Here is a 26,808-nt window from a genome sequence, read left to right as displayed (position 1 = left end):
TATAATACGAAGATTCTCAAGTGATTACCTGACGCACGTGGGAAAACCTAAAGCAATTCTGTCAGATAATGCAGCATACTACTCTGGGTACAAATGGAGAAATTTCTTGAAGGACAATAACATTAAAAGTATATCTATTTCAAAGTTTAGTCCACAATGTAACGCGACTGAGAGACTTTTCCGAGAATTAAACCGATTCATGAGGACCTATATTTCATCAAAACATACTAATTGGGTGTCCTACCTAAGTCTTTTCGAAGACGTACACAATAACTTAAATATTTACGATACAAATTACACACCTAACGAGATCATGTTCAATTGCAAACAGAACGATCAGTGGATAGAACCATTACCTAAGTTGTCAGACAAGGAAATCACACCTGAACAGAAAATAAAAGAAGTTTTGACTATGCTGACACATCACGCACAGATACGAAACAAACATCACAGAAACATAATAAAAAGAAAACAAAAATTCGAGGTAGGAATGCTTGTACTACTTCGTACTCATCATAAATCTGTAGCACTCAAACGACGCAACGCTAAGTGGCGTCTGCTATATGAAGGACCTTATATAATTGTTAACATACCGCATCCTGGTGCGTATTTGTTACAACATCGTAGAACTAACAAAATTATTGGGCTATACGCACACCGAGATCTTAGAGCATTTCATGCGGAATAATGTCAAAGTCACATCCATCAAAACATTGCTAAGCAACTCCAAAAAACTCTGTTGCTACAACACAGATAGTAAGTAGTATAGAAATTTTCATTTCAGCGGTTCCAGTGACGCAGTTGAAGGCAGAAGAACTCTTCTTTCAGCGCGCGCCACCACCTGGAAGACGGAATATTAAAATAAAATTTATGTTTACGTAGCAGTGAATGATATATTAATTTTTTCACGGAACATTTGTGACTGTGGGTATCACTGACTTGGTGTGACACCTGACGAACCGACAGACGTCATCTGTGAAGCGAACTTTTACTTTGAGAAATAGATTAGACGCACATCTCTCAACACGAAAAGCATCTATCAGTAGTCAAGGCCACACAGACACTATACACACACGCACAAAACGCGAGGAATCAAACATTTTCTCTCTTACTATTTTGAATATTTATTGAGTAGTGAAAATGCCTGGTCTTGCCTACTGATGTAATGAATGTTGTGTCTAACCTATCTTAATTTCAGATGACATCACAAAATAAACATCGATAAAATCCCAGCAAAACCCTTAAAGAGGACATAATTATCTGCAATTCATGTAATCAAATGTGACACAATGTAATAACCCATAGCTATGTAATAATGATGTAAACATGTTTATGTGCAACTGTATTATGTTTATGCTATGAAAATATGTGACGTGTGTATGTATGATTACTTATATTTTTTTTTTGCTTCTCTTTCAATGATGTATAATGTAACTGTTACTATGTAAAAGAAATTTGAACAAAACGAGTGCCAAAAGGACATTGCATAGTGAACCATTGTTCACGGACATTAATGAACATTACTAACTCTGCAACTACGCAGAAACCTATGTGAAAGAAACTGTTAATGACATTCATTATGCATCGTACCTATGTAAACGCGATGAACCATTTCTTTGATTAATAACTACGAACATTTAGGTGAGCTATATTCAGCAAAAAACTGAAAATGTGAAGTGCATAATTCGTGCATCGTCTAGTGACAATACTACAGTACCTAACTTCAAGATGTTAACTGGATTAAACGGACACAAAGTGCCTGTCCAGAAAACAACACGACGGGTGGAAGAATTTTGGTTGGAACTTCAGGGAATGAAATGTTCTCGAAATGTGACGGACACTCTTACCTGGACTGTCCAAGGATCCACGCCAGCTATGTGCCGTCCGAGGTTCTGCAACCAAGCTTCCACGGAATGTAAAAAACGAACTGCACGTGGACCAATTACTTACGGGTCACGTCAGATCTGTAATAAACAATGCCTTTTTGTCACAACGAACTGCATCACAACGACTATAATGGAAATGGAAATGGACACGCTTATGTTTTAATCACGTTGTTATACAACGATGATACTAACCTGTGAAAAAAAATTATTGTGCAGCAGATGAATATGAACTGTAATAACGACACGATGTGAATAGGTCGACGCACCTGAAACATACGGACATTTTTCTTTGAAGTATTTCAAAACAATACTATGTAACTAAGAACATTCAACAATCTGAGTTGTATTGTGATATAACAAATATTGTAAATTTAAAACTAAGTTACCTGTTATAGAATGTAGTCTTCATATGTAATCTTGGTTGAATATTTTCTTTGTGCAACGACTAAGATACGCGCGCACACGAACAATATGAACTGCATTACTGTGCCGCGTGATCTAACTGTATGATATAACGGCACTGCCGGAGTCACACAGACGCTTCTGCGCATGCGCGCACTCTATCTGCCAACATAAGAACTTTTACGGCGCACCCGCGTCATTCAAATTTTGTATATAATGTGTATAATGTGTGTAATGTAAGTCATGTGAATAGTTGTAGATAACTTAGATTTTCTTGTGCCTTTAGGTGAATTGCTCGCCTGCAGATGTGTCCTTTCGCCTCGCAATTCAGGGGGCAATATAAAGGCACATTTGCATGCCGAGCGTGAGTTTCCGCGGAAACGCGAAATATTAATTAAATAAATAATCACTGACTAATAAATAAAGCCTATGGCACACAACTGCAGCGCTGTGTCGCTGATAAAGACAAAAGAATAATTACGTTACTCTTATGTTTGATTAAGAGAAGGGAGAGCTCAGGTAGAAGTGGTGCGAGAAACACGTATTTTATTTTATTGTCTGGCACACCGCCATATTTTCATGTTATAGAAGAATACTGCGAGTTGCAACCACACTAGGCACTCGATTCTGTAATGAATTTATATTTATAAAAGTAAGTAGGATTATGAACTTAGGCTATTTCATTGAATATATCTGATTTAACTAACTGTGTAACATTTTTATGTTTAGTAGACAATCACCTCTGTACGACGTATTGGCATGGCTGGCAAATCATTGTAATATTGAGATTAGATCATGAGTCCGTACCTACCGCAGCAGTCTTTGGAAACGATTTAATTACGAAGTCCGATTATATCAGTTTTATTTCACGGTCAACTACGAGTTACATTGCCTTTTCCAAATAGCCATTGTCAAGCGTCTGATACCGAATAATTAAACGTCCACGTTCCAGATAAGCAAATACCAATTACAACCAATCATCATACATACAGAATAATTAATCATTAATATTTTTATTCCAAAATTTTATTTTTATTTATTTTATACTACCTAAGGACATCACAGACATCCATGCCCGAGGCAGGATTCGAACCTGCGGCCGTAGCAGTCGCGCGGTTCCAGACTGTAGCGCCAAGAACCGCTCGGCCACTCCGGCCGGCGAGAAAGGTTATTCCAGAGTCGGGTTCCCGCTACTGTAAAGGGAGAATGTGACTGAGCGATGCAGTGGAACAGAGAGGATTTTATTATGATGGGAATGTGTGTTTCTGTCATGTTGTTCCGACATAAGTGTTAGGGACGAGGAGAGATATGAGGGACAATGTTCATTTATAAGGCAGTAAATGAGACAGAGTGTATGGAAATCTCTGCTTTTGTCTGCACGCAGCCAGGACAATTTTGCATAAGCTGGTGAAATGTGATACAAAAGTCGAACGTCACAGATATATCGGACGCAGGCATTCGTTACCAGTTCCAGACGTCGCGAATTTTCCTGAGAGAGGCCTTGTAGGATAAGATCGCTGTAGTCAATGATTGGGAGTATAAGCATTTGTACTAATTTCTTTTTCAGATCGAAAGGGAAGATTATTTTATATTTTTGTAGGACATGAAGGGATGCTGATGTTTTTTTGCACACTGCAGTTACGTGCTCGTTAGGCGGAATTGTGATTGTTGTGTACATAGATCCGCGTAGACAGCGCGTACACAAATTTTCCCACTAGAGCGCGTCCCACTAAGCACAACAGCGCAGGCGCAGCGCTCGTCCGTCTCCACACTACGAGATGGCGCTGTCTTAGAGACGGACCAAATTCTGCTTCCGCCGATCCGCGTATTAATATGTAACGCAGCCAATGAGATTGCTGCTAACGTAGAACCTTTTCTCCTCGCGTATCACACTCGCGCAGCGATACATCAACGCGAGAAGTATTATCACGAGTGTACATTCCTCCGATTACTCAGTCTGCATTTGTCTGCAGCAGTCTGTACCAGTCTGCATTAGTCAGTACCAGTCTGTAGTTAAGCTTCAGTCTGCGCCTAATAAGATTACCATATTACCGTACATAGCCATGAAGATAAATGAATAGACACTTTGTCAAGTATCAGAGATATGTGAGAATAAGATTAACGTACCAAGATCAAAGGAACTTCAGATTGTCAATTGTAAACAGCATCCAGAATCAAGTTACGTAATGTCTATGCTTTTTATTATTTTAATAAATGTGTGTGAAAATTAATCAAGTTGTGTTTAAAGTTGGTCACCGTCAATCTGCTACTCTAAGCGTGCAAGTGGCTTTTCTATCGTCTGACCTAACGGCAGAAGATAAACACGCCACGATAAGACCACGAGACATATTGCTGACACTCGCCTACTTCGTTAGAGCGACAAGTCAAATAATCTGATGGTGTGTGTACCGTAGGTCTTACAGTACACACACCACAGTGATGAAATTTGGTGCCACTGTCATAGCAGTAACGCACCTTACAGCTCACACCAACACCTGTGATCTGGCCTTTTCTTTCAGATATGTGGCCGGCCGCTGGTGGCGCTACAGTCTCATGCCTCGGGCATGGATGTGTGTGTTGTCCTTAGGTTAGTTAGGTTTAAGTAGTTCTAAGTTCTAGAGGACATATGACCTCAGCAGTTGAGTCCCATAGTGCTCAGAGCCATTTGAACCATTTTCTTTTTTTTTCAGATATGTCGCCATTTTGCTCTCTGAAATGTCGCCGAGCGCGAGGGTGACGTTGCAAGGCGCTACAGTTTTGCGCCACTATAGAAGAAGATTGCAAGCACCTTTGAGCGAAATTGGTCGCAATAAGAGACAATTACGCGGTTTTCAAAACGTGACCATTTGTGTTGTGCAGTGTGAGAGAGATGGGGCCCCTCCACGCCCGCACCAACGTGGTGACCAAACAAAAAGTTCAACTGTCACCTCCGTAAACATGTTAGTTATCTAGTAAGTGGATCACAGGATGCTGGGCTGTGATGTTATCCATGCGTCTGGATAAGACTACGCATTAACACGATCCATCAGGTGATAGATAGTGGACGAACCGCGAGTGAGGGTAGCGATTTGAAGAGCAGAGGGAAAAAAGTGCCAGGCTCGTGCCGTGGGAAAAAAACCTCTGCGACAGTGGGATGGGTAGTAAGAGCAGTAGTGGCTTACTAGCTCCGATAGTTCATGCAAGGTTGGATTTGTTAGTATGGGTATCATGCATCATTACCGCGCCAAGCGACGGCAATGTGTCCCAGTTGCTGCAGCCGCTACATTCCTGGAACAATCAAGACCGTTATACAGTAGTGGGAGATCGGCCATAGATCATCTCACTGTGTGTGTGGGGGGGGGGGGGGGATTGGAGCTTGACTGCATGCAGTGTACGATACGGCTTCCCTGAGTGGTGCCAGTTATTCGGCAGTGTATTCCAGCTGGATATCCAGTAATGGCGTCTGATTAACAGGGGCTCACCTGTACCGTTATGTTTGCGTATGCTTGGCCATAGATGTTAGGTCCTTACAAGTATGTCTTTTGGTCTTTTATGTTTCCATCTATGGTTGTGGTCGTAGTTCCCGAGATTCAGAATAAACGGGTTCTGTGAATGTCTGGAGTTTCTGTATAGTCTCGTGGTGAGTTTGTGGATTACCTCCGTGAGAGTCTCAAGTCGGTATACCCGGCAAAGGTCCACGATGCGTGTGTATCGTGGAGTATTGCTTATGATTTCGAGTACTTTGTTTTGGATGAGCTGCAGACGGCGCAGGCGAGTAGGCACAACGTATCCCCAGACAGGAACTGCGTACGTCATCAGGGGTCGGATAAGTGTCATGTACATGGACCTCAGCACCCTTCTGTTCAGTGTGCCACGCCTGTTGAGCATTGGGTACAGCTGTTTGAGCCTCGCGCTAGCTCGGTTGGTCACGTGTTGTATGTGGTCCCCCCAGAGTAATTTCCGGTCCAGCCAGACACCGAGGTATTTGACTTTCTCACGGAAACGTTTTGGGCCTGCAGTATCGGTGTTTGCGCAGTTGCTTCGGTCTTCTAGTGAACAGAACGGCTTCGCACTTGTCGACGTTTACTCTAACACGCCATTTCTCCAAACAAGGCTCAGCCACTGAGTGCAAAAAAATGGTTAAAATGGCTCTGAGCACTATGGGACTCAACTGCTGAGGTCATTAGTCCCCTAGAAATTAGAACTAGTTAAACCTAACTAAGCTAAGGACATCACACACATCCATGCCCGAGGCAGGATTCGAACCTGCGACCGTAGCGGTCTCGCGGTTCCAGACTGCAGCGCCTAGAACCGCACGGCCACTTCGGCCGGCCTCTGAGTGCAGTCTGTAGGCGTGACGTAATGTTTGACGGTTTCCAATCTTGCGCGAGGATGGCTGTGTCATCCGCGTAGATTGCCATCGTCGTGTTGTTTGTGGTTGGGAGATCGTTTATGTAGAGGTTAAACAGTAGGGGCCCTAGGATACTTCCCTGGGGTACTCCCGCGTATATACCGTGTCGTGTTAATTGTTTTCCCTGCACGTCAGTGTTGAAACTCCTGTCTGTGAGGTATGAGTGTGTCAGACGCACAAGCCCGTCGGGGAATCCCGCGTCGCTGAGTTTGCGAATGATGCCGTTGTGCCATAGACGGTCGAAAGCCTTTTCGATGTCCAGGAATACCGCCGCTGTAGCTGTGTTTATGTTGAAGCCATATGTTATATGTTCAACGACCCGTAAGAGTTGTTGTATTGTGGAGTGGTGATTCCTGAAGCCGAATTGCTCCGGTCTCACGATGTCATTTGTTATGCAGTGCCTAGTGATGCGTTTGAGAATCACCTTCTCAACAATCTTACTGAGCGAGCTCAGAAGGCTGATGTGTCGGTAATTTTGTGGGAGGCTGTGGTCTTTCCCCAGCTTCCTGAACATCAGGACCTTGGCCGTCTTCCAAAAGGCGGGGAAGGGTTGGTGTTTTAGTATGGCATTCGTTATGTGTGTTAGGTACTCAGTTGTTTTATCCGTGAACGCCTGGAGGCGTTGTGCAGTGTAGCGCCGCAGGTAAGACCGCGGTGACCGCGCAGTGGCTGGACGGGGAGCGCGTTGGCCGGCGCGCCAGCTCGCGTGCTCCCCCCGCGCCCCCTCCCTTCACCGCCCCCATCCCTGCGCCTCCGGCCGGCGGCGGCGGCAGCGCAGCGCCAGTCGCTCGGCGACCTCCCAACGCTCCGGCTGCGCCTCCACTGTGCTCCACTGTGCCCGCACACCACTCGCTGTCACGCAGTCCGCCGACCGCTCAACTCTGTGCTGCACCTAGGCGCGCCCCTTTCGTGCCGTCCCGTGATAAGGCAGCTAGCCGTCCGCGAGTGCTTCAGCGCAGCGCCGGAGCAGGTGTGCCTTCTGGTGGTGACGTCACAGCGCCGCCGACACGACGCGAATCAGCGCGCTGCAGCCGCCGGCGTCTCCGGACGCCTCGTCTGGCGGAGACCGCTGCCCCGAGATGAAGTGGTGAGTACGCCGGTCACTCGTATCGAGCGTGGCTGCTGCGAGTGCGCGATTATCTTCTTTACAACACAGCCCACAAATTCACACTGCTTTACATAAAGTGTTTTTGTCTGTAACGTACAAAATAATGAGTAAATGGAACATTTACTTTTCTAAATAGGTAAGAAAAATTACTGTTTCTGCATGTTCTAACAACCCTACCACAACAAAGGTCAAAATTTAATAATGATTGTGGTGTTGCTCACGCTGCTAAATACTGCATTTTCGGGCAACAAAAAAGTTATTATGTGGCAGTAGAGCACAGTCAATAAAGTCATTTCATGTCATAGTGAATAAACTAGGCACTCATCTTTTCGTGTTTCCCACACTGGTCTCGTTGTAAAATCGTGGCTCAATCGTCGAAAATCTAGGTGGTGATGATTCCAAGCTCGGATGCAATAAGGCCTAGGTTTTATTCTGCTATATTCAAAAGTTTTGTAGATGCGCTTCACAAACCATTCTTGAAGATTAAACCTTTCAAAGTTAGCACAACGGTGATGTAAAAAAATAATCGGCACTCCGAATTTAAGTTACACTTCCTTTTAACTGCTTTTATTGCAATATCACGTAACACACAAAACATCACTTCACAATACAAAACATACTTGAAAACATCTTCCTCACTGGTAAGTTCACATTTTATAAGCTGACTACAATATACGTCTTTCCAACATGACGTCCAGGACTTGACTTTTTGAAGGTCCGACTCTCTAACAACTAACTAATAATCGCTTACGCGCCCAAAAATCAGAGTTACAAGTACGACAAAGATCATAGTGGCAAAAGAAAGAATACACATAAGAATAATATCATTGCAATATAAACATATCGATGTATCACAAATGAAATCAAATCTGAATGTTATCTCAGAAATATGTTAATTACTTCTACAGAAACACGGTAGAATATTACTGGTGTCGAGAGGTTCAGGTGAGGTGCCGTAATGGTTTCGTAATTCGAGTACCATTACAATGTGTATGAACTTACCTTTTTAGCCATTTTCAAAAAATTTATAATTTTTGAAATAGAACAATATATATTTTTTCTGTCATGTACCTGATGTATTTAAATCATCGGGGTACAGATTAATTTAAATTGAATTTCCGTCAGTTTTAGTTCCGAGTTAGAAACGTTCAAAGATTTAGGGGTGGACGCTACGTGCTCTACGTAATCGGCTGTGATTAGACGTATTTTCTCAAATCGTGATGTTCATTTAAGTGAGGTGTTCAGAGGCCTCATAAATGATCTGTGGGTGAGATGTAAGAGTCGCTGGTGTCACAGGGCGAAAACGTTTCTCAATGCGCTGTCTGAAGTCATGTTCTGTTAGTCTCCAGGGTGCATCCTACACAGGGCAGGTCGGTATGCACAGAGAAAACACCTCCAGTCCACCACGGATAGTGACGAAATAAAAAAAAAGGAGCCAGATGATTTTCAAACAGCGCATCGACGAGCGCAGTCGCTTCGTCGCACCAGCAACTTGAGAGCTCGTGTCTCGGTCGTTTAGCCGGCCGGTGTGGCCGTGCGGTTCTAGGCGCTTCAGTCTGCAACCGCGTGACCACTACGGTCGCAGGTTCGAATCCTGCCTCGGGCATGGATGTGTGTGATGTCCTTAGGGTAGTTGGGTTTAAGTAGTTCTAAGTTCTAGGGGACTGATGACCTCAGAAGTTAAGTCCCATAGTGCTCAGAGCCATTTCGGTCGTCCACGAAGCACACTGCATTATGCGTTCAGGAAAATTGACACCCATTTGACCATCTCTCTTAGACGACTATTCCGCGATATTACCACACTCAGTTAGATATAACATTTTGCATCCGCCCCCAATATTTTGAATCCCTTACTAAAATCGATGTAAATTAGATTTAAACTGGTCTGTACACAGTTAGTTTAACTATATCAGCTACATGGCAGTATGTGCATTAATCTGCAGAAAGAACAATTTTTCTTCCGTTTACGTATCTGAATAAATATTCCTTTCACTCACTGTTTTGTAAGTTACAGAGAAAAACACATGCTGTATACGCTATATGTAGTCTTTCAAATGAGATCAGCGTCCGCAGCACGAGTTACGGATAGATCGTCATCCTTTGCTGCTCCATCTTTTGCGTAAGGATCTTCCTCTATTCATCCCGACACAAGTGCGCTTCTTCAGCCACTTGCTTCTCCTCTCCGTTCATTCCCTCTCCGCTGTCACTGTCGTCGAAATCTTGACAATTAAAGGAATATTAAAGAACGTAATCGTCTCCATCAGTCTCCTACGTCAAATGAGTCCTTTGTTAAGCATTTCCAATCGATTTACAGCTCGTGTGGATAAATCATCCTCGTAGGCTGTAACAGAAATCACCTGCCATGCACAGTCATCAATGAAAACGACATCGGAACAACACCTTTTTTTTAGAATTCTATGTACATATGCTGACCAGCTATTAAGCCAGTCACACTGATAATCAATATATTTACCACTGAATACTCCTTTCTTCTGTCAATAGTGATTTCTCAATGTATCAGTACTGAACTGCATATTATCACTCCAAATACAACAAACATCTCAAATTTCTTTATTCTTATGCTGAGAGCATATTTCACTTTACGAAGATTTATGAGGTTCAATAACCAATTACAAATGAACGCAGACCGTTTCTTCTTCTTCATCATCTGGCATCCGTTACTGGCGTGCACCTGTGGAGTCAACCACGCACTGCCTGCCGCTGCTGCGGCTGGCGCACTTTACGTCTTGTAATTTAAAGATCGGTATCTGCCTCTTGAAAGTACACTGCGATGTGAGAATAGAATTTTGGCTGGCGGGCAAGGTCCAGGACATTTGTGGGTGGAGCAATTCCTCGTTTGACGGTTGCCTCATGAAATTTGGCATGCGACCGGGAAATAAGTATCCATAAATTAAGCACACACGACTGATTGCAGTTCGTTACATGTTGGCATGGCGGAAATCACGTCGTTCATTAAATTTATAGAGAATGTGGTGCCCATTCAGAAGAAAATAAAATAACGGATAATTAACAGTTGCTCTATATTTATTTGGACACGTTTCACAGCGTACAAACCAAACAGATTTTGAAACGTGCGTCTATAAGAATCCATTGTCATGTAAAAGAAGCGACATAAAACGTCGAAGCGAATCACTCTAGATAAAACCATCGTGATCACGTGATATTGGAGAACAAGTTACCTTTTACAGTGGCCCGAGATGTAACCATATTTTCGACAGAATGGTCTGTTCGTGTAGCAAGAGTCCGGCAACTTTCGGAATACGACTAACGGATGATTTTAGTGATGATCCACGCTTTTACTGTTTGCTCCCAGATGCGACTGATTTGGTTTGTGTAGGAAGTGTTACCACATAGTCATCACACCTCCTCTATCCTTCATCGGTTATCCAATTAACTTGCAAGATTTCATAACGAAACCTTCGCATTCTTTATCAGTGTGTAAGATTAGGCGTCCAATCAGAATGAAAGCTATTCCCTGTAGTATGAAGCACAGAAACAAATTATAATCCTTTAATTATTTCTGCAAAGTCAAACTTGTTTCTTCTATGAACGTGCAACAGTAAAATTCTGTTACGTTCAAGTGAGATTAACATTAGCAGGTTTCTTATCAATTCTGAAATAACTTGGTGAAGTACAGAACTGGAAAGTTTTCAGTCATCAAAAATGTGTGGGTGAATTAAAGTTACAGCTCTAAGTTGAACACTCAATCAGTAACAGTTACTTAAAAGCTATTCTCTTCTTTCATCTGTATATAGCTTTCGAGAGTACTGCCTTGTTAGTAATCAGATACAGGCATGACAGGAAAGCTCTTGGATGTGCCTTTTGCCATATGTTTTCGTTGCTTTGTGTCGCAAAGCCCGGTCATCCGAAATGCGACGTACGCAAGGAAACTGAAATGTTCCTTGCTGCGCATTATAAAGCCAAAGTCGTACTTCCTATAAGTGTAGTTAAGACCTGCTAACTTTTAATATCGATCCACGCATAAAAAGAGAATTTGTTTCAAGTGGCAGTGTGAATTTAAAATCATGTTCAGATGTCTACGTTGATCTGGTATTTATGGATGGGACTGGAAATTTTACCTCTACTCCTCTTACCTCATACATATTTAACCCATCATAAAATAAACAAATCCCCACTTATTTTATAAAATGGAGTATCTACGTGCGACACTATAACAGACGACAATTATTAGAGGTTTAAATGTATCACAGGCACTACGACGAATTCCCTCCCCGACTGTCATGAGATGATTGTAATTCTGCAAACGCAACCGATGAAGACAGCTGGATGCTTGCAATATTATTGAGGGCATTTTTCTTTGCGATATTAATAGCTGTTGCTAAAGTACATCATGTTATTCTCGTTGGTTGTCGTCACTGCTTGTCTTTTCTGTCACTAGGTGTTACAGGATGAGGTTTACTCAAGCAGTTATTCCTCTGGATATCGTCTTCAAAAACGTAAAAAAAGACTTTTTTGGAACTTCCAGCATTCTTCAGTGTGAGTAAGACGTTTTGGAGAGAGCACTGTGTGTGAAGATTTCATACATTGATAGCTGCGCCAGTCGTCTTCTTTGAGCTATGTTACATTTAAAGTCATTTAAGGACTGGAATTCTGCAACAATATTTTGAAGATTACTTAACGAGGGTGAACAAAAGCGTCTTGGATTAGGTTGCGTATTCAGAGGTCCCTACACGGTGTAACCAGCAGAACCGTTCAAAATACCGGTTCTCTACATTAGCCAGAAGTCACCTTCCTTCCAGAGGTTTCCCATTAGAGATTTTTTTTCTATTTCTCTTTCGCGTTTATGTCGTGGCCTGTTAGGATCCTAGCACCGAACCACAGAATCAGTTGTATGTCTGTTGTCATGCCTGTTTAGTAAGGACTCGAAACAATGGCACAGTACCACATAATAGATCGCACTTGCACCATGGTTCCGGTTTCCTTTACAGATGCACCGCTTTTTTCCCAGAACACTACCAACAAATCAATGGTCTCCCATTCGTCGTCCCTATAATTGATTTTAGGCGTGCGTCGTAACGATGTGACAGCCCGCAGAAGTTTACGGTCGCTGTTGTATCATAAGCCTTTTGGTTTTTTCCCTTTTTTGACGGCACCATGTTACATTTACCCACTCATGAAGAGAGTTGCCGTGTAGTAAACCTAGTGGACATCCATTGTCGTTATGATATTCGTTACGTTTTTGCGGCTACAACGCTTTCCAGTAGACAAAACCACAGACACCTAAATCTCTGTAGTGCCGCTGGCATAATGGTAACGTGTACGGGTTACAGCGCGCGTACTTGTGTTTGCGTGTGTATGCCTTACCCCGCGCACGCTTGTGTGTGTGCATGTGTGTATGTGTGTGTGAGTGTGTACTGTGGGAAAGGGAGGGTGCTAGAAAGATTGGGCGGATGGAATACATTTTATCCACGGAAACTGCCACTGTCGACGTTGAAAGCATTAGAACATCTCTTTGTCTATTTGCCACAGTGTGAAAAGTCTTCGGTAACACGATTTGCGTTGTAACAATGGATAAAATTTTCGTCTAAAGATAACGTCAGGAAGAAACTATATCAACGACAATGCTTCAGATGAACTGCAGCTAACGCCTATCATTGATATTTGAGCATTTGTGTAGACGTAGGTCATCGTGTTCGTTACGTTTCTTCGTGTGTTCACTCTCTCCGACATTTCGTTTATGCAGTTACCAGTCTTATTCATATGTTTCGCAGACTTATAGTTGGATTGCCTAGGAGTGTTTCTAACTCAATTTATGTTGCCCGACGTAGAAAGATCGTCTCTTCCTAGGAAAGCTAACTACGGATACCCAAAGTTCCATTATCAAACGAGACACGAAGTTACATTGTGGTAGGTGACAAGAATTATGCAAATCAGTGCAACAACATGAATGTATAGAGTCCCTACACTTCGAAACTGAGTACGTAAGACGCTCTATAAAAATGTTTGTTCAGTGGTTTTCATGGCATTTTCACAGTAAAACTGGAAATGTTGTGTGTTATGGATGAAGTTATCCATAGACAAAATTCAGCAGTGGCCTCCAGTTTCCTCAGTATTTGCAAGCTGGTAGCGATAAGAAATGTATTTTATCCGTAATCGATGTATTCTAACTCCGTGACTGTCGCTTTACAGGGTGCAGAATAATAACCGCTACCAATGAGAAGGTGATTTTATTTAACACACCTTCGGTTTCGGGCCTGTGCACATTTTCAGGTGGTTTACATTCATGTACATTTTTCCATACTGAGTGTTAGAGAACATGGTTTAAGTCAAAAACATCATCATCACCACCACATTATTTGTCTTTAGTTTAAACAGTGATGTCCAGCACTGACTGTGGAAACATGTACGTGAGTGTAAACCACTTGAAGATGGGCACAAGCCCGAAACCGGTCGTGCGTGAAACAAAATCACCTTCTGTCGCAGCTAGCAGCGGATATTATTCTACACAAAAACAGCCCGCGGCCTGTGATCTAGTGGCTAGCGTTGTTGCCTCTGGATCACGGGGTCCTGGGTTCGATTCCCGGCCGGGTAGGGGATTTTCTCTGCACGGGGTCTGGGTGTTTGTGTTGTCCTTATCATTTCATCATCATCATCATCATTCGTGACAGTGGCTGGACTGGACTGAGTAAGAAGTTGGACTGTGTAAAAATTGGGACTTTGTACGGGCGCTGATGACAGTGCAGTTGAGCGCCCCACAAACCAAACAACAAAAAGAAATGGTGTACATAAAACTAGAAATGTAGTGTTAATGTGAGGGTGAACTGTCTATCGAGCACATGAAATATCTCTCCGAGGTGCACAGAATTAGAAAGCATCGCAACGTAGCGATGTTCGCATGCAGGCAGCTGTCGGACCGCAGGCTTTACAGAAGCGACGAAGTTTCCTAGCAGTGCGCGATGAGAGGATCAACGCAGAGGCGCTGAGCTGCGAAACTACGAGTACAGAGGGCTCGTCACGTGACCTCCCGTAGCAGGAGAGCAGCGGGATCTTTAAAACCTAACTTCACCAGATGTTTTCGTGTTTATGTTCTTTATCGAAACATAAGCTCTTTTCCTCTTTAGTCTTTTTGCTTCGTGGGATTACTAGTCTTTGTCCGCGTCATTCTTCAGGCCAGTAAAGCAGGGTTCTTTAGGCTTTTTCGTATTCTCGTTACTCGCATACGTGTACTGTCTGCACCTATTCTTCCAAATAATCTGTACCGTAAATCGCGATTTTTATTATCCTATTTAGTCGGTCCGTCTACTCCTATCTTCCATAACATGAAATACAACTTAGCAAATATTTTTAACGGTGTTCACCAGCCTGCCCCATCTTGGCAAATTCTGCCTAAGCACTCTTATTCGCACTTCAATAAACTCCTGTCCCATTTAAAGTATCTAGCAAACCTCTTTTCTGCGTTTTTTTTCTTCACTGTCTGTTTTCACATAACAGCTATGAGACAATAATTTCAACGTACAAAGTACTCCATCGTGACGTGGTGATACAGCAACTTGTAGCGACTAATATTAAAAACAGTCGTAGGTTGCACAGAACTCACGTAAAAATTTTAAAAGTGACTGGCTAGAGGCACGCGTCAATTATAAGTACGATACCAAATGGAATAAACCGATAAAACTACCATAAAAACTTTTATTCTACTGCACTGGCGTCTATAAGCTTCTGTGTTTATGCCTCCAAACATAGTTTGCGATCTTACACATTCTGAACTACATCCACTTTCATTTTATTCTGATACCGTTTGCACTTGTTTCTTATTACGTACGTTATTATTTTACGGCTCACTGCGCCGCCTAATGGTTGCCATTCCTGCTACTCCAGGACAATGCCACGTGCCCTCTTCGTACACGTGTCTGCTTTGTGTGCCTCCGGCGCCGTTTTCGTCTGCGGCCATATTGATAGCTTGTGCCTGTGGTCTTGTTCTGTGCTGCTGTGATTGTTGTCACCGACGCTCGTGAGAGAACTCCGCTATGTTGTTTTCTACTTCTGTTCTCTACCGGTCCCTGCTCCCGGTGTCTTACGCGAAGCTGTTTTTAAGATCTGGTTTTCAGTTTGTTCCATTTGATATCGTATCTCTATTCCACGCGAGCCTCTTGGGAATCACTTTAAAGTTTTACGTGAGATAGCATACACGAGTGTATGTTGCTATGTCGCTCCAATCCGCCTATTTTCTCATTATCACTTTGCTGTTATAGTGGTCCAGGATAGGAACACGTCGAGTTGACTATAACGTTGTCCTCGCTTTATTTCTCAGATAACCCGTTGATGCCTTACCCGGGACAAACGTATAGTTCCTGAGTTAATAAAGAACACTGTGCAACCTACGGCTGCTTTTAATATTAAGCTTTTCAACGACTCGTACCATTCCTGTGTCTTTGCATCTGATCAGAAATCATCTGGACTCCCAGAAATCCGACACTTACGCAGGGAGGTTACAGTCATACGTGCTAATAATTTGAGTGACATTACATTGGTAAGTTAATATATGTAGGCTTCATTTCTTTTCTTTTTTGAAAGCAGTTTGTGGTAGCTACAAAATACCATTTATTTAGTGCGTATAGTACGCTTCTAATGCAGACAGTGTGGGTTCTGCATTATAAATGAGCGAGATGGAAGGGCGACAGCGACTGGCTCGCGCTATGTTCACGTGGAAGCAAATAAAGACGTGTTGCCTTTCCAACAAGAGAAACTGAACCAAGCTCAAAAGGCGGCTCTGCAGAAGCCCTAGAACCTTTAAGCGGGGAAAATGTTAAATTGCTACTAAACTACCGTGTAGTTTACTACTTCACATTTTATTCAAAGGAAGTCATAATTTATACGTTGTGTATTAGTTAGTAACATTATAAGATCTCCATTGGTATGTTACATACAAAATTAAGTACAAAATGTCCTGTTTCATACCCAATCGCAATTCTAAATTTTATGAGGGTTTAGTAATCTAGGGTTGACGAGATCAATATTGCATGCCACATCTCTGCATTTGTACGTATTTCTTTCATTAAATTCGAGGATATTTTGAAAAAGCGCGGTCGTTCAAAAGGAAAGAACTGAGTTACACAAAAATGCCTTTACTAATTCGTATCTGTACTTTTCTAATCGAATGATGGAAAGGAGTCATTGTGTTCGGTCGTGCCCACTACCATGCCGACAGTGGAGTTTTCCGGTTTGTTACCGTTACCAGCGCGTATTCTGCAACTCGTCTACGGTGAATGCTGTACTGCTCGCACTCATGTAACGCAACATAAAAGTAGTGGTCGTAAAAAATGTACCAACCGACAAGGACCAGAGACGAGCGTAACGCCTTGTCAGCGACAATCGAGTTCAAGAGCGGCAAGAATCACTGCCATGGATCAGTGGAGGTCCAACTGTTTCTGAGCGAACTTTGCGAAGGCAACTGCCCTGTCTCACTCCCTCATCAACCACTGCTTCCCTTTTATCGCCTCAATTCTTATAACTGCCGTCTAATTTCTCCACAAGTTGTAAATAGCCTTTCGCTCCCTGCATTTTACCCCTTTCACCTTCAGAAATACAAGGAGAGTATTCCAGTCAGCACTGTCAAAAACATTCTCCAAGTCTATAAATGCTATAAAAGTAGATTTTCCATTCCTATCCCGAACGTTATTCAGAAAAATGGTACAAATGGCTCTAAGCACTGTAGAACAACTTCTGTGGTCATCAGTCCCCGAGACTTGGAACTACTTAAACCTAACTAACCTAAGGACATCACACACATCGATGCCGGAGGCAGGATTCGAACCTGCGACCGCAGCAGCAGCACGGTTCCGGACTGAAGCGCCTAGAACTGCTCGGCCACAGCGGAACGTTATTCAATCTTTACATTGAGCACGCAGTAAAGGAAACAAAGAAACATTTGGAGTAAGAATTAAAGTTCAGGGAGAAGAAATAAAAACTTCGAGTTTCGCTGATGACATTTTAATTCTGTCAGAGACAGCAAATTGAAGTGCAGATGAACGGAATGGACAGTGTCTTGAAAGGAGGGTATAACATGAACATCAATAAAAGCAAAAAAAAAGCATAATGGAATGTAATCGAATTAAATCGGTTAATGCTGAGAAAGGAGACAGTTAAAGTAGTAGATAAGTTTTGCTATTTGGGCAGCAAAAAACTGATTATGGCCGAAGCAGAGAGTATACGAAATGTACGTTTCAATGGCAAGAGAAGCGTTTTTGAAGAAGAGAAATTTGTTAAGATCGAATACAGAGTTAAGTGCTAGGAAGTCTTTTCTGGAGGTACTCGTCCAGAGTGTAGCCATGTATAGAAGTGAAACATGGACGATAAACAGTTTAGACAAGAAGAGAATACAAGCTTTCGAAATGTAGTGTCACAGAAGGATGCTAAAAATCAAATGGGTTGATCACGTAACTAATGAGTAGGTAATGAACAGAATTGGGGAGAAAAGATTTTTGTGGCACAAATTGACTAAAAGAAGGGATCGGTTGATACGACACATTCTGAGACAGCAAGGGATCACAAGTTTGGTTTTGGAGAAGAGTGTGTGGGGGGGGGGGGGGGGGGAATAGTAAAAATCATAGAGGGAGACCAAGAGGTGAATACAGTAAGCAGATTCAGAAGGATGTAGATTGCAGTAGTTATCTGGGGTTAAAGAGGCTTCCACAGGATACAGTAGCACGGAGAGTTGCGTCAAACCAGTCTTCGGACTGAAGACCACAACAATATCTACATTTAGATGCTAAAATTTGCAACAGCACAAGCAAAAAAAACTCACAAGTACAGTTTCTGTTGGTATGAAAAACATCTTTAACTCAAATGGTTCCTTAACCATTACTATCGGGTAATGTTTCTCGTCGAGAGACTGCTCAAAGAAGCGCAAATTTCAGCATAATCTTTCAAAATTTGTGGCAGGAATAGGAACTGAGGGCCGCTAATGATGGTTATTTAGAACTCCAAAAACGACGATTGCTATTACTTCTGAGTGTTATCAAACAAATGTTAGCAATAGTCACAGAAATTTGAACCTCCCCGAATCGACCCTCATACGGGACTTTCTTACTGCTTTCCCCTACAAGAAGAAATAGAAATTACGGCAAGATAGGTTTTAATTATGAGTAATAGCAACAGTAAGCAAATCTATTTGTAGATTGATTGCATTTCCTTAGTATTCTGCCAATGAAACAAAGTCTATCCTCTGGTTTCACTACTACTGACAGTGTGTGGTCGCTCCATTTCGTATCGCTACACCGACTTATTTGTGTGGGTTGACCGATTGTAACTGTCTCTTTGATATTGTAGTCATAGGATATTACGTTTCTTTCGTTTCGTCAGCTGCACAGTTTTACGCTTCTAAACATTAAAAGCAAGTTGCAAGTGTTCCACTTTGAAATCTCGTCAATATCGAACTGAATATTTGTGCAGCTGTTTTTCTAACAGTACTTCATGAAAGATAAATGCATGATCTGCGAATAGCCCGAAGTTGCTATGAATACTGTGTGACAGGTCATTGACATACAGAAGTTCGCAACGAGGGTCTCAACACACTCCCCTGCGAACCAGTACTAAGTTTCGCTTGTACTTTCTGGGCATTCTAAGGAAGAGAAAAAAATAAAAGAAACGACGCACCACGAAGCCGTTATTCGAATGGGACGGAAATTGGTAGACGTGATGTACATGTACAGACAAACAAATGATCACCATTTCAGAAAATTGGTTGATTTATTCAGGAGAAAGAGCTTCACAAACTGAGGTAGTCGGTAACGCGTTTATCCACCTCTGGCCCTTATGCAAGCAGTGATACAGCTTGGAACTGATTGACAGAGTTGATGTATGTCCGCCTGAGGGATATCGTGTGATTGGCGCTTCATATCATCAAAATGAGGGTTGGAAGGCCCTCAGCGTAATGCTCTAACTGATCTCAGTTGGAGAGAGATGCAGAGACCTTGCTATTACGTCGGTCGATGAACGTAAGCCCAGGATGGCTTGCCAGAAGGGCAACAGAACAAGGAGTGGAATATAAGGGTGTCACGAATGGCAACCAAAGGATTCCTGTTATGAAATGGAGTGGCATCGAAGACCATAATTCCTGGCTGTCGGGCCTTATTACGTGTGACAACAGTCAGCGTGGTATCCCACCGCTGTCCAGGGCTCTACAGACACGTCTTCGTTTGTCATCGAGGCTCAGCTCGAAGAAGGAGTCATCAGTGAAGACAACCCTACTCCAGTCAGTGACATTCCAGACCGAATGTGTGCGACACCACAGCAAACGGACTTGTTGGCGTCAATAGGTGAATGGTAGCAGGCGCAGTGGACGCCATGATCTCAGTCCCCTTTCTGTGAGCCGCCTAGTGGTCATTGAAGCACGAATTTCCCGTCAGACCGATAACAATGACGAATCCGAGGTCTCAGTGCCTCTCTGACGTTTACTGTAGGTCACCGCTTCTTCCTTGACGCTGTGCTCTGCTGTGGTTCACCCATTCCTGCCAACATAGTCGAATAGTGGCATCGTCGCTATTCAAATGTCGGACGGTTCGTCGATTACTCCAACTGGCTACTTTGAGTCCAGCTACACGTCTTCTCTCTCCTGACACCTGCGTATATTGTTCACGCGTGTGGCTGCAAGGTATTGTTACTGTCGATCTGAGTGTACGCAGTGAAATTTCCCTGTATCGACAGATCCCCGGTTTATTATCCTTGACAGCTGAGCGATGAAATTGCGCTGCAGAGTCAGAAATTCATCCATCGGCCACCAAAGTTAATTTGCATTTCTGGTCGATACCTGTATGAATACTAACCAGTTTGCACTCCTTGGTGGCGCGTCTTCTTCTTCTTTCCTTTTTTTAAAAAAAAATAATTATCTAATTGATCAGTAGATGATAAGAGTAGGTGTGGTGCTGTGTCGAATGCTTTATGGAAATCAAGAAATAGTACGTCTACCTGACTGCCTTGGCCCATAGGTCTGAGGATGCCACGTGATACACAGGTATGCTCAAGCTGGGTTTCAAACGCTCGATGTTTTCGGAATGAATGTTATGAAGGAGATCCTATTACGCATACCTTCTGCCATGTAAGAGCAACCGTTTAATACTGACTGTATTCCGTTTTCAGTTTCAAATTAAGGGAGAATAGAAACGTATTTAACTGCGCCTGACGTACGCGCGGCACGGAATATAGAAAGGCGAAAGGCGCGAGGCGGCCTTTGCTCAGGCGCACTCTTCTGCACGGCCAGACGAGATATGAGGGAAGAGGTTTCCGCCATAGCAGTAACTCAGACGCAGGCGGCGGCTTGGCTCACGTTCAACCCGCAGCTGCGTGTGGGGCTTACTCTCCCGCTCCGCCCTAGACAAGCCTAGCCTAGCCTAGCCCAGCCCGTCTGTCGCACCTCCGGACTCCTCTCCAGAGCGCGGACGCACTTTCATCTCCCAGGGGTCTTCCAGTACTAGCCGTACGCTAGGTGGTCGGTTCGTTGACTTGGAGGTGGGGAGTGGGGGGAGGGGAGTACTAGTCGTGAAAGGAGAGGGTCGCTATGTGACAGATTCGTTCTGTACCGGATTCCAGGGAAGATAAATGGGAGAAAAGTATTCTACAGTCAGTTATCCGAAATATTGCTGGTGTATCAGAAGTCACTTATGCTGCCCGGAGAACTATCTATAATATCAGTACACTCTGCTTTTCTTGGTTGGGTCGCCAACTACAAGATAAAATAAAAAAATGATATCAAGCAGTCACCTTAATTTATCCGACTCCTTTTTTAGAAACGAACAACTGGCCCAGTCACCGCTCGCATCGCCTAGTTAATTTTTAAAAAATTCGCATCATCTTTTTCATTTAAAATTAATAAAGGAGGCAGAATATCACGTGTAACTCCGTCAGTACGGTTTTTCATCTTATTCCTTCGTGACTACATTAAGATCGGGGAATGGGACTGCGATGCTGAAGTTCTGATTCTCATGCCGTCTAAAAGATTGACACAACTGGATGAGTGAGTACCAAGCGTCACCATGGTATGTATTTCTCTCATCTTCTATTAGTTCACCTTACACTCCCCCTCCCTGTTCACCTCCCACTTTTTCCTTTCTTTATCCATCCATTCTCCTCCCCTCTATTTCTTCATCTCCTCTTCCCTCCCTCACTAGCGCTCTCTCTCTCTCTCTCTCTCTCTCTCTCTCCTCTTTCTCTCTGTTTCCACATCTCCTCTTTCGGTTCATCTCCTCCTCCTCCTCTCTGCCTCTCTTCCTTCTTCTGTCTCTGTCCATCTCTTCTTCTTTCATTGTCCATTTCTGTCTCCCATCCTCCCCTCTGTCTGTCCATCTCCCCCTCCCAGCGATTTATATGTCCTCCTCCTTCCCCCTCGCTGGCTGTCCATCTCCTCCTCTCCCTTTCTCTCTCCACGTAATCACGCTCACCCCAATAGGACCCTGGTTCTTCTTAACCGCCGGCCGGAGTGGCCGAGCGGTTCTAGGCGCTACAGTCTGGAACCGCGCGACCGCTCCGATCGCAGGTTCGAATCGTGCCTCGGGCATGGATGTGTGTGATGTCCTTAGGTTAGTTAGCTTTAAGTAGTTCTGTTCTAGGGGACTGATGACTTCAGAAGTTAAGTCCCATAGTGCTCAGAGCCATTTTTTGTTCTTAACCCCACAGTATTTCTTTCCGGATCGTGACTGACATGCGTTGCAAATGTGGTTCATATCGTTCCAGTGGTTTACGATGAGCTTTTTACCCGTAACTTTCCCAACGTACGCACATCTCAAATACATTGCACATATATTTAACGTATTTCAAACGTATTTGTACTCACATTTCACCTGTATCTCTAGAGAATTTCGCCCTGCAGTTTCATTTTCGCGTATGTTAATGTTTATGACGTCGTGTCTTCTCAACTGTGTGTTGTACACCGATACAATTTTGCAGGTGCACCCAGCGGTAAGTACGGCTGCTATCTGCGAAATGTATTGTGAATAGAGTTGGTAGTAAATAAGTGATAAATTAAAACGTCCTGTTTTGAGACAGATCACTGTTCATTACGTCATATATCCTCAACTATGTGTCGTACAATGATATATCTTTGTAGATATATACAGCGGCAGATATGCGTCTGCGAGTAGTGTTACGAATAGAGTTAGAAACAATTAAACAATAAATTTGAAGGTCTTCCATGCTGCTGTAGTTTTTCGCGCATCTGAGTGTTTGCGACATCACATCTACTGAACTGTGTGTGGTCGCTGGTATAGTTTTGCTGCTACATTCGGTGGTATACGTGAATACAGTCTGCAAAATGAGCTGGTTCACATATTTTGTGCGCCCTGTCTATTAATGTTTTAATCACCCCTCTTTTATGTCTTGGGTGGTGGTTAGAATCTTTCTAGCCGGCCGGAGTGGCCGAGCGGTTCTAGGCGCTACAGTCTGGAACCGCGCGACCGCTACGGTCGCAGGTTCGAATCCTGCCTCGGGCATGGATGTGTGTGATGTCCTTAGGTTAGTTAGGTTTAAGTTCTAGGGGACTGATGACCTCAGCAGTTAAGTCCCATAGTGCTCAGAGCCATTTGAACCGTTTTAGAATCTTTCTACAGATAACGATAAGTGTGTGTCTGTCTTTTCTGAAAACCTTATGACCCAATGATCCGTCCTCTCGTTTGATTAGTCACATCTGAGAAGTTCAGGTGACCATCGATTTCCTTTTCCATAATGAACTGAATTCTTGGATTAATACTATTCAGATGTAACAGGAAGGCATCCAGTTCCTCTTACCCATGGTTCCATATAACAAATGTATCGTCTACATAACGATACCATCTGGCTGCTCTTTTTATAGCTGTTTGCAGCGCCCGTTGTTCAAAGTTGTCCATGAACAAGTTAGCCACAGCTGGACTAAGAGGACTTCCCATCACTTAGATGATGAGATTGAACACCTTAGAGCGACCTTCAAGAAGAATGGGTATTCCAACAGAGAGACAGATCGTGCACTACGCCCTAGACTGAGAACCAGGACGGACGAGGATAGACACCGGCCCAAGGGGAAAGTGTCTTACCATTCATCAGTAAGGTCACTGATAGCACTGGAAAATTTTTAAGCAAGTTCGATGTGGAAACTGTTTTCAGACCCACCGCGAAAATAAAAGAATGTTTAAGATCCGTAAAAGATAAACGACATCGTCTAGCTACACCAGGTGTCTATAAAATTGCGTGCAGTTGTGGAAAGGTCTGTATAGGCACAACAAAAAGAAGCGTCAACACCCGTCTGGGTGAACATAAAGGAACTGCCGCCTCGGACATATTGATAAATCGGCTGTAGGGGAACATGTGTTTCAGGAAGGTGATCATGAAACAAAGTTTAGTGGGGCGACCGTCATAGCAAAGACGTGGTGGCATTATTATGCGCGAATGTACAGAGAGGCCACTGATATTGCCAAACACCTCAATAATTTTAATAAAAAAGATGAAGGCATTAAGCTGGATAAGATATGGATGTCAACATTGCAGCAACAGCGTGACATTCGATTAATTTCAATTGAGAAAGTTGGCAATATCAGAGATCATAGCACAGCCGCCGTCACGTGATTGACAGCGGCGCCCTCTGGATGGCTTATATATACGGCGCTCACTCGCGCTCTCGTTGTAGTTCGCCCATTGTCCACGGAGGATGCCTTCCGCAGTCGAGGGCGAAACGTCAGGGGAGAGTTTTATGTATGGACCACGGCATCTCAGCTCGGAAGTGTTAAGTGATGACAACACCTGCCGTGAAAGCCTTCATTCTATGATCAACGTGCTTTAGAGATATCCTTGGCCCGCCACAGATGTAGCACTGAGGTTGTTTTTGAAATGAGGCTGTAACCAAAAAGTGAGTTGGCTAAGGCTTCGTGGTATGAAAAAATCTGTCAGATTTCAGCTCTGACTGCCAAATTTCCTTTAATTTTTTTTTCTTTTTTCTTTTGTATCACAAGAAGAACGCCGGACACATAGCATCAAACTGCATAATTTATATTTTACAGACTTACATAGTCCGTATTACAAACACTAACAACGCTTGAATTTTAAGTACATTTGAGAAATTATATTGAGAAAAATAAGTTGCTCTGATACTCTGTTCTTCTCCGCTTTGCACGCAGAGTCGCGATTACTTAATATAATTTTATAGGGCGCGGAACTCAGGTTTTAATCGTACGTCCTGCAACGCGAACTGGACCATAGGGACCCTAGTATCAGACTGAACTGGTCTGACAGAGTTAGCACGAATCACATCGCTAGGCGCGCACTTTTGGCGGGAGGCGAAGACGCACCAAGTGCTTGGTCTGCATATCGTTATTCCAATCCTGACGAAAATTATTACAAAAATGAGATCGGAAATGAGTGGATGATAGCTAACTTGTTAGTATTGGGAGGTTAGTTGCCACCGCTGATAATTAACTCTGAACTATATAAAATGCTAGTAAATGAACTTTGGAGATTTGGAGCGCTGGTTCCTATGCCGGCAGCCAATCAGATTACCCTCCTACTGAACTAGCGCTACTTCTCCCCTGACTTGTACTCAATGTACGATCTGTTGTCTGCATCTCATACCACTTCTGACGTCATACTTCGTCTAATGCAATGTCAGTCAACCTATGAAGTGAAACTTGGGAGAGAATCTCATGGTTCCAAAGCCAGAAATATCACCAGTGTTCATACCGTTTCAGCTCATCAGCGTACTTAAATAGAATTCCAAATTTTTTTTTCGTGGTGTATTAGCTACACACAAATCGAAGTCATTTTTATTACTACTACTACTACTACTACTACTACTACTACTACTACTATTATTATTATTATTTAGCTGAGGTGTCTTTTCGGCATTCCGGCTTCTGCCTTTCTGCATAGATATGAAACGGTGCTGTAGGACAAACCGTACTCCTTTCTTTAAGAGCTTCCTCGTCTCACTGGGACAAAATGCTTTTCGCGGTCATTACGGCTGCAATAAAACGCCAGCCGCGCCTTTTCTAGCTTTCGCCCAGTTTCCTTTGCTCACTGAGTGTGGTCGATGGCCCCTGTGAGTTACGTCCAATTACAGTCGCTCTGGCGAAATTATACTTCTGGGTTTTGTGTTTCTCTGTTGAGAACTAGGTCGAGTGCTGGGAAATATCATCAGAAACACGTTTCAGTAACGAAAATGGAATGCATCTGCATACAACTGTTTCCCCATTTCTCGCATACAAACTGTTACTGTTGCTTTAGTAATTTTCGTATCCATCGGATTCTCGTATTCTGTTTTGAAATGCATACTGGAAATTAAAAATACAGGACCATGAAGCCGGCAGCTGACAAAGGTCATACTGGCATGAAATGTTTTACTTGCTGCATGTCCAAATGTTTGACTTTATAGCGGAACCACAGAAAATAGAAATGAGTGACGCCTTCTACATTCCATATACAAGGAAAGATTAGATAGTGCGTTTCTCATTCAGAAATCGCGTCTGAATGTTTTATTGTTTGTGAGTAAATCGTGATACACCTCGTGTGAGAAGGAGAAACACCTCCCGCTCTGCGAGAACAGACGAGTCTGCTCAGTTCTCCGGCTTCCCCCACCACTGCCCTGTTCCTAGCAAACGTGCGAGTGACGTGGCTGTATACCGAAGGCTGCAGGCGCCTAATAGAAAACTGTGATGGTTATAAATTTATACACATTTTTATTACAAAATGTGTAGTATTTCTGCAACGGTGATACAGTCAAACACGCTGATTCCTCCGATTAAAAACCGTTAAACCCGAACGCTGGTGGGACTTTTATCAGTTGTATCACATGTTGGTCCAAAAATCGAGATAACTTCAGCAGCTTGTCTGTGCAGTCGAGGATATTGCTTGCAGCGTGACATTTTATAAAAATCTAGAACATTGCCTTTACATTGTATATCAGCTCAAGATGGAAGTCATGAGATACATCAGCAGCCAAAAGTGAAAATGGTCTGTCAAATAAATCGGAATAAGTCTTCAGTCGTGCAATATCATGGAGTCTCTTTGCGAACTCGTGATGAAATGTT

General features: G+C 43.1%; 1 protein-coding gene across 2 annotated transcripts in view; it reads left to right on the top strand.

Moving 5' to 3' along the window:
- Positions 1–7,605: 7,605 nt before the first annotated feature.
- LOC126202870 (tau-tubulin kinase homolog Asator) overlaps positions 7,606–26,808 on the top strand; it is a 624,922-nt gene continuing 605,719 nt past the window's right edge. The window contains exon 1 of one of the 2 annotated variants that reach the window (XM_049936900.1): positions 7,606–7,765. In XM_049936900.1, the coding sequence (XP_049792857.1) occupies positions 7,758–7,765 (8 nt within the window). In that variant the 5' untranslated portion in view covers positions 7,606–7,757. The remainder of the gene's footprint in view (positions 7,766–26,808) is intronic. The other variant, XM_049936902.1, reaches the window with a different exon arrangement.

Source organism: Schistocerca nitens, chromosome 9 (genome assembly GCF_023898315.1).
Source record: "Schistocerca nitens isolate TAMUIC-IGC-003100 chromosome 9, iqSchNite1.1, whole genome shotgun sequence".
NCBI lineage: Eukaryota > Metazoa > Arthropoda > Insecta > Orthoptera > Acrididae > Schistocerca > Schistocerca nitens.
The sequence above is the reverse complement of the archived record's forward strand: the minus strand, read 5'-3'. Positions and strand labels throughout refer to the sequence as shown.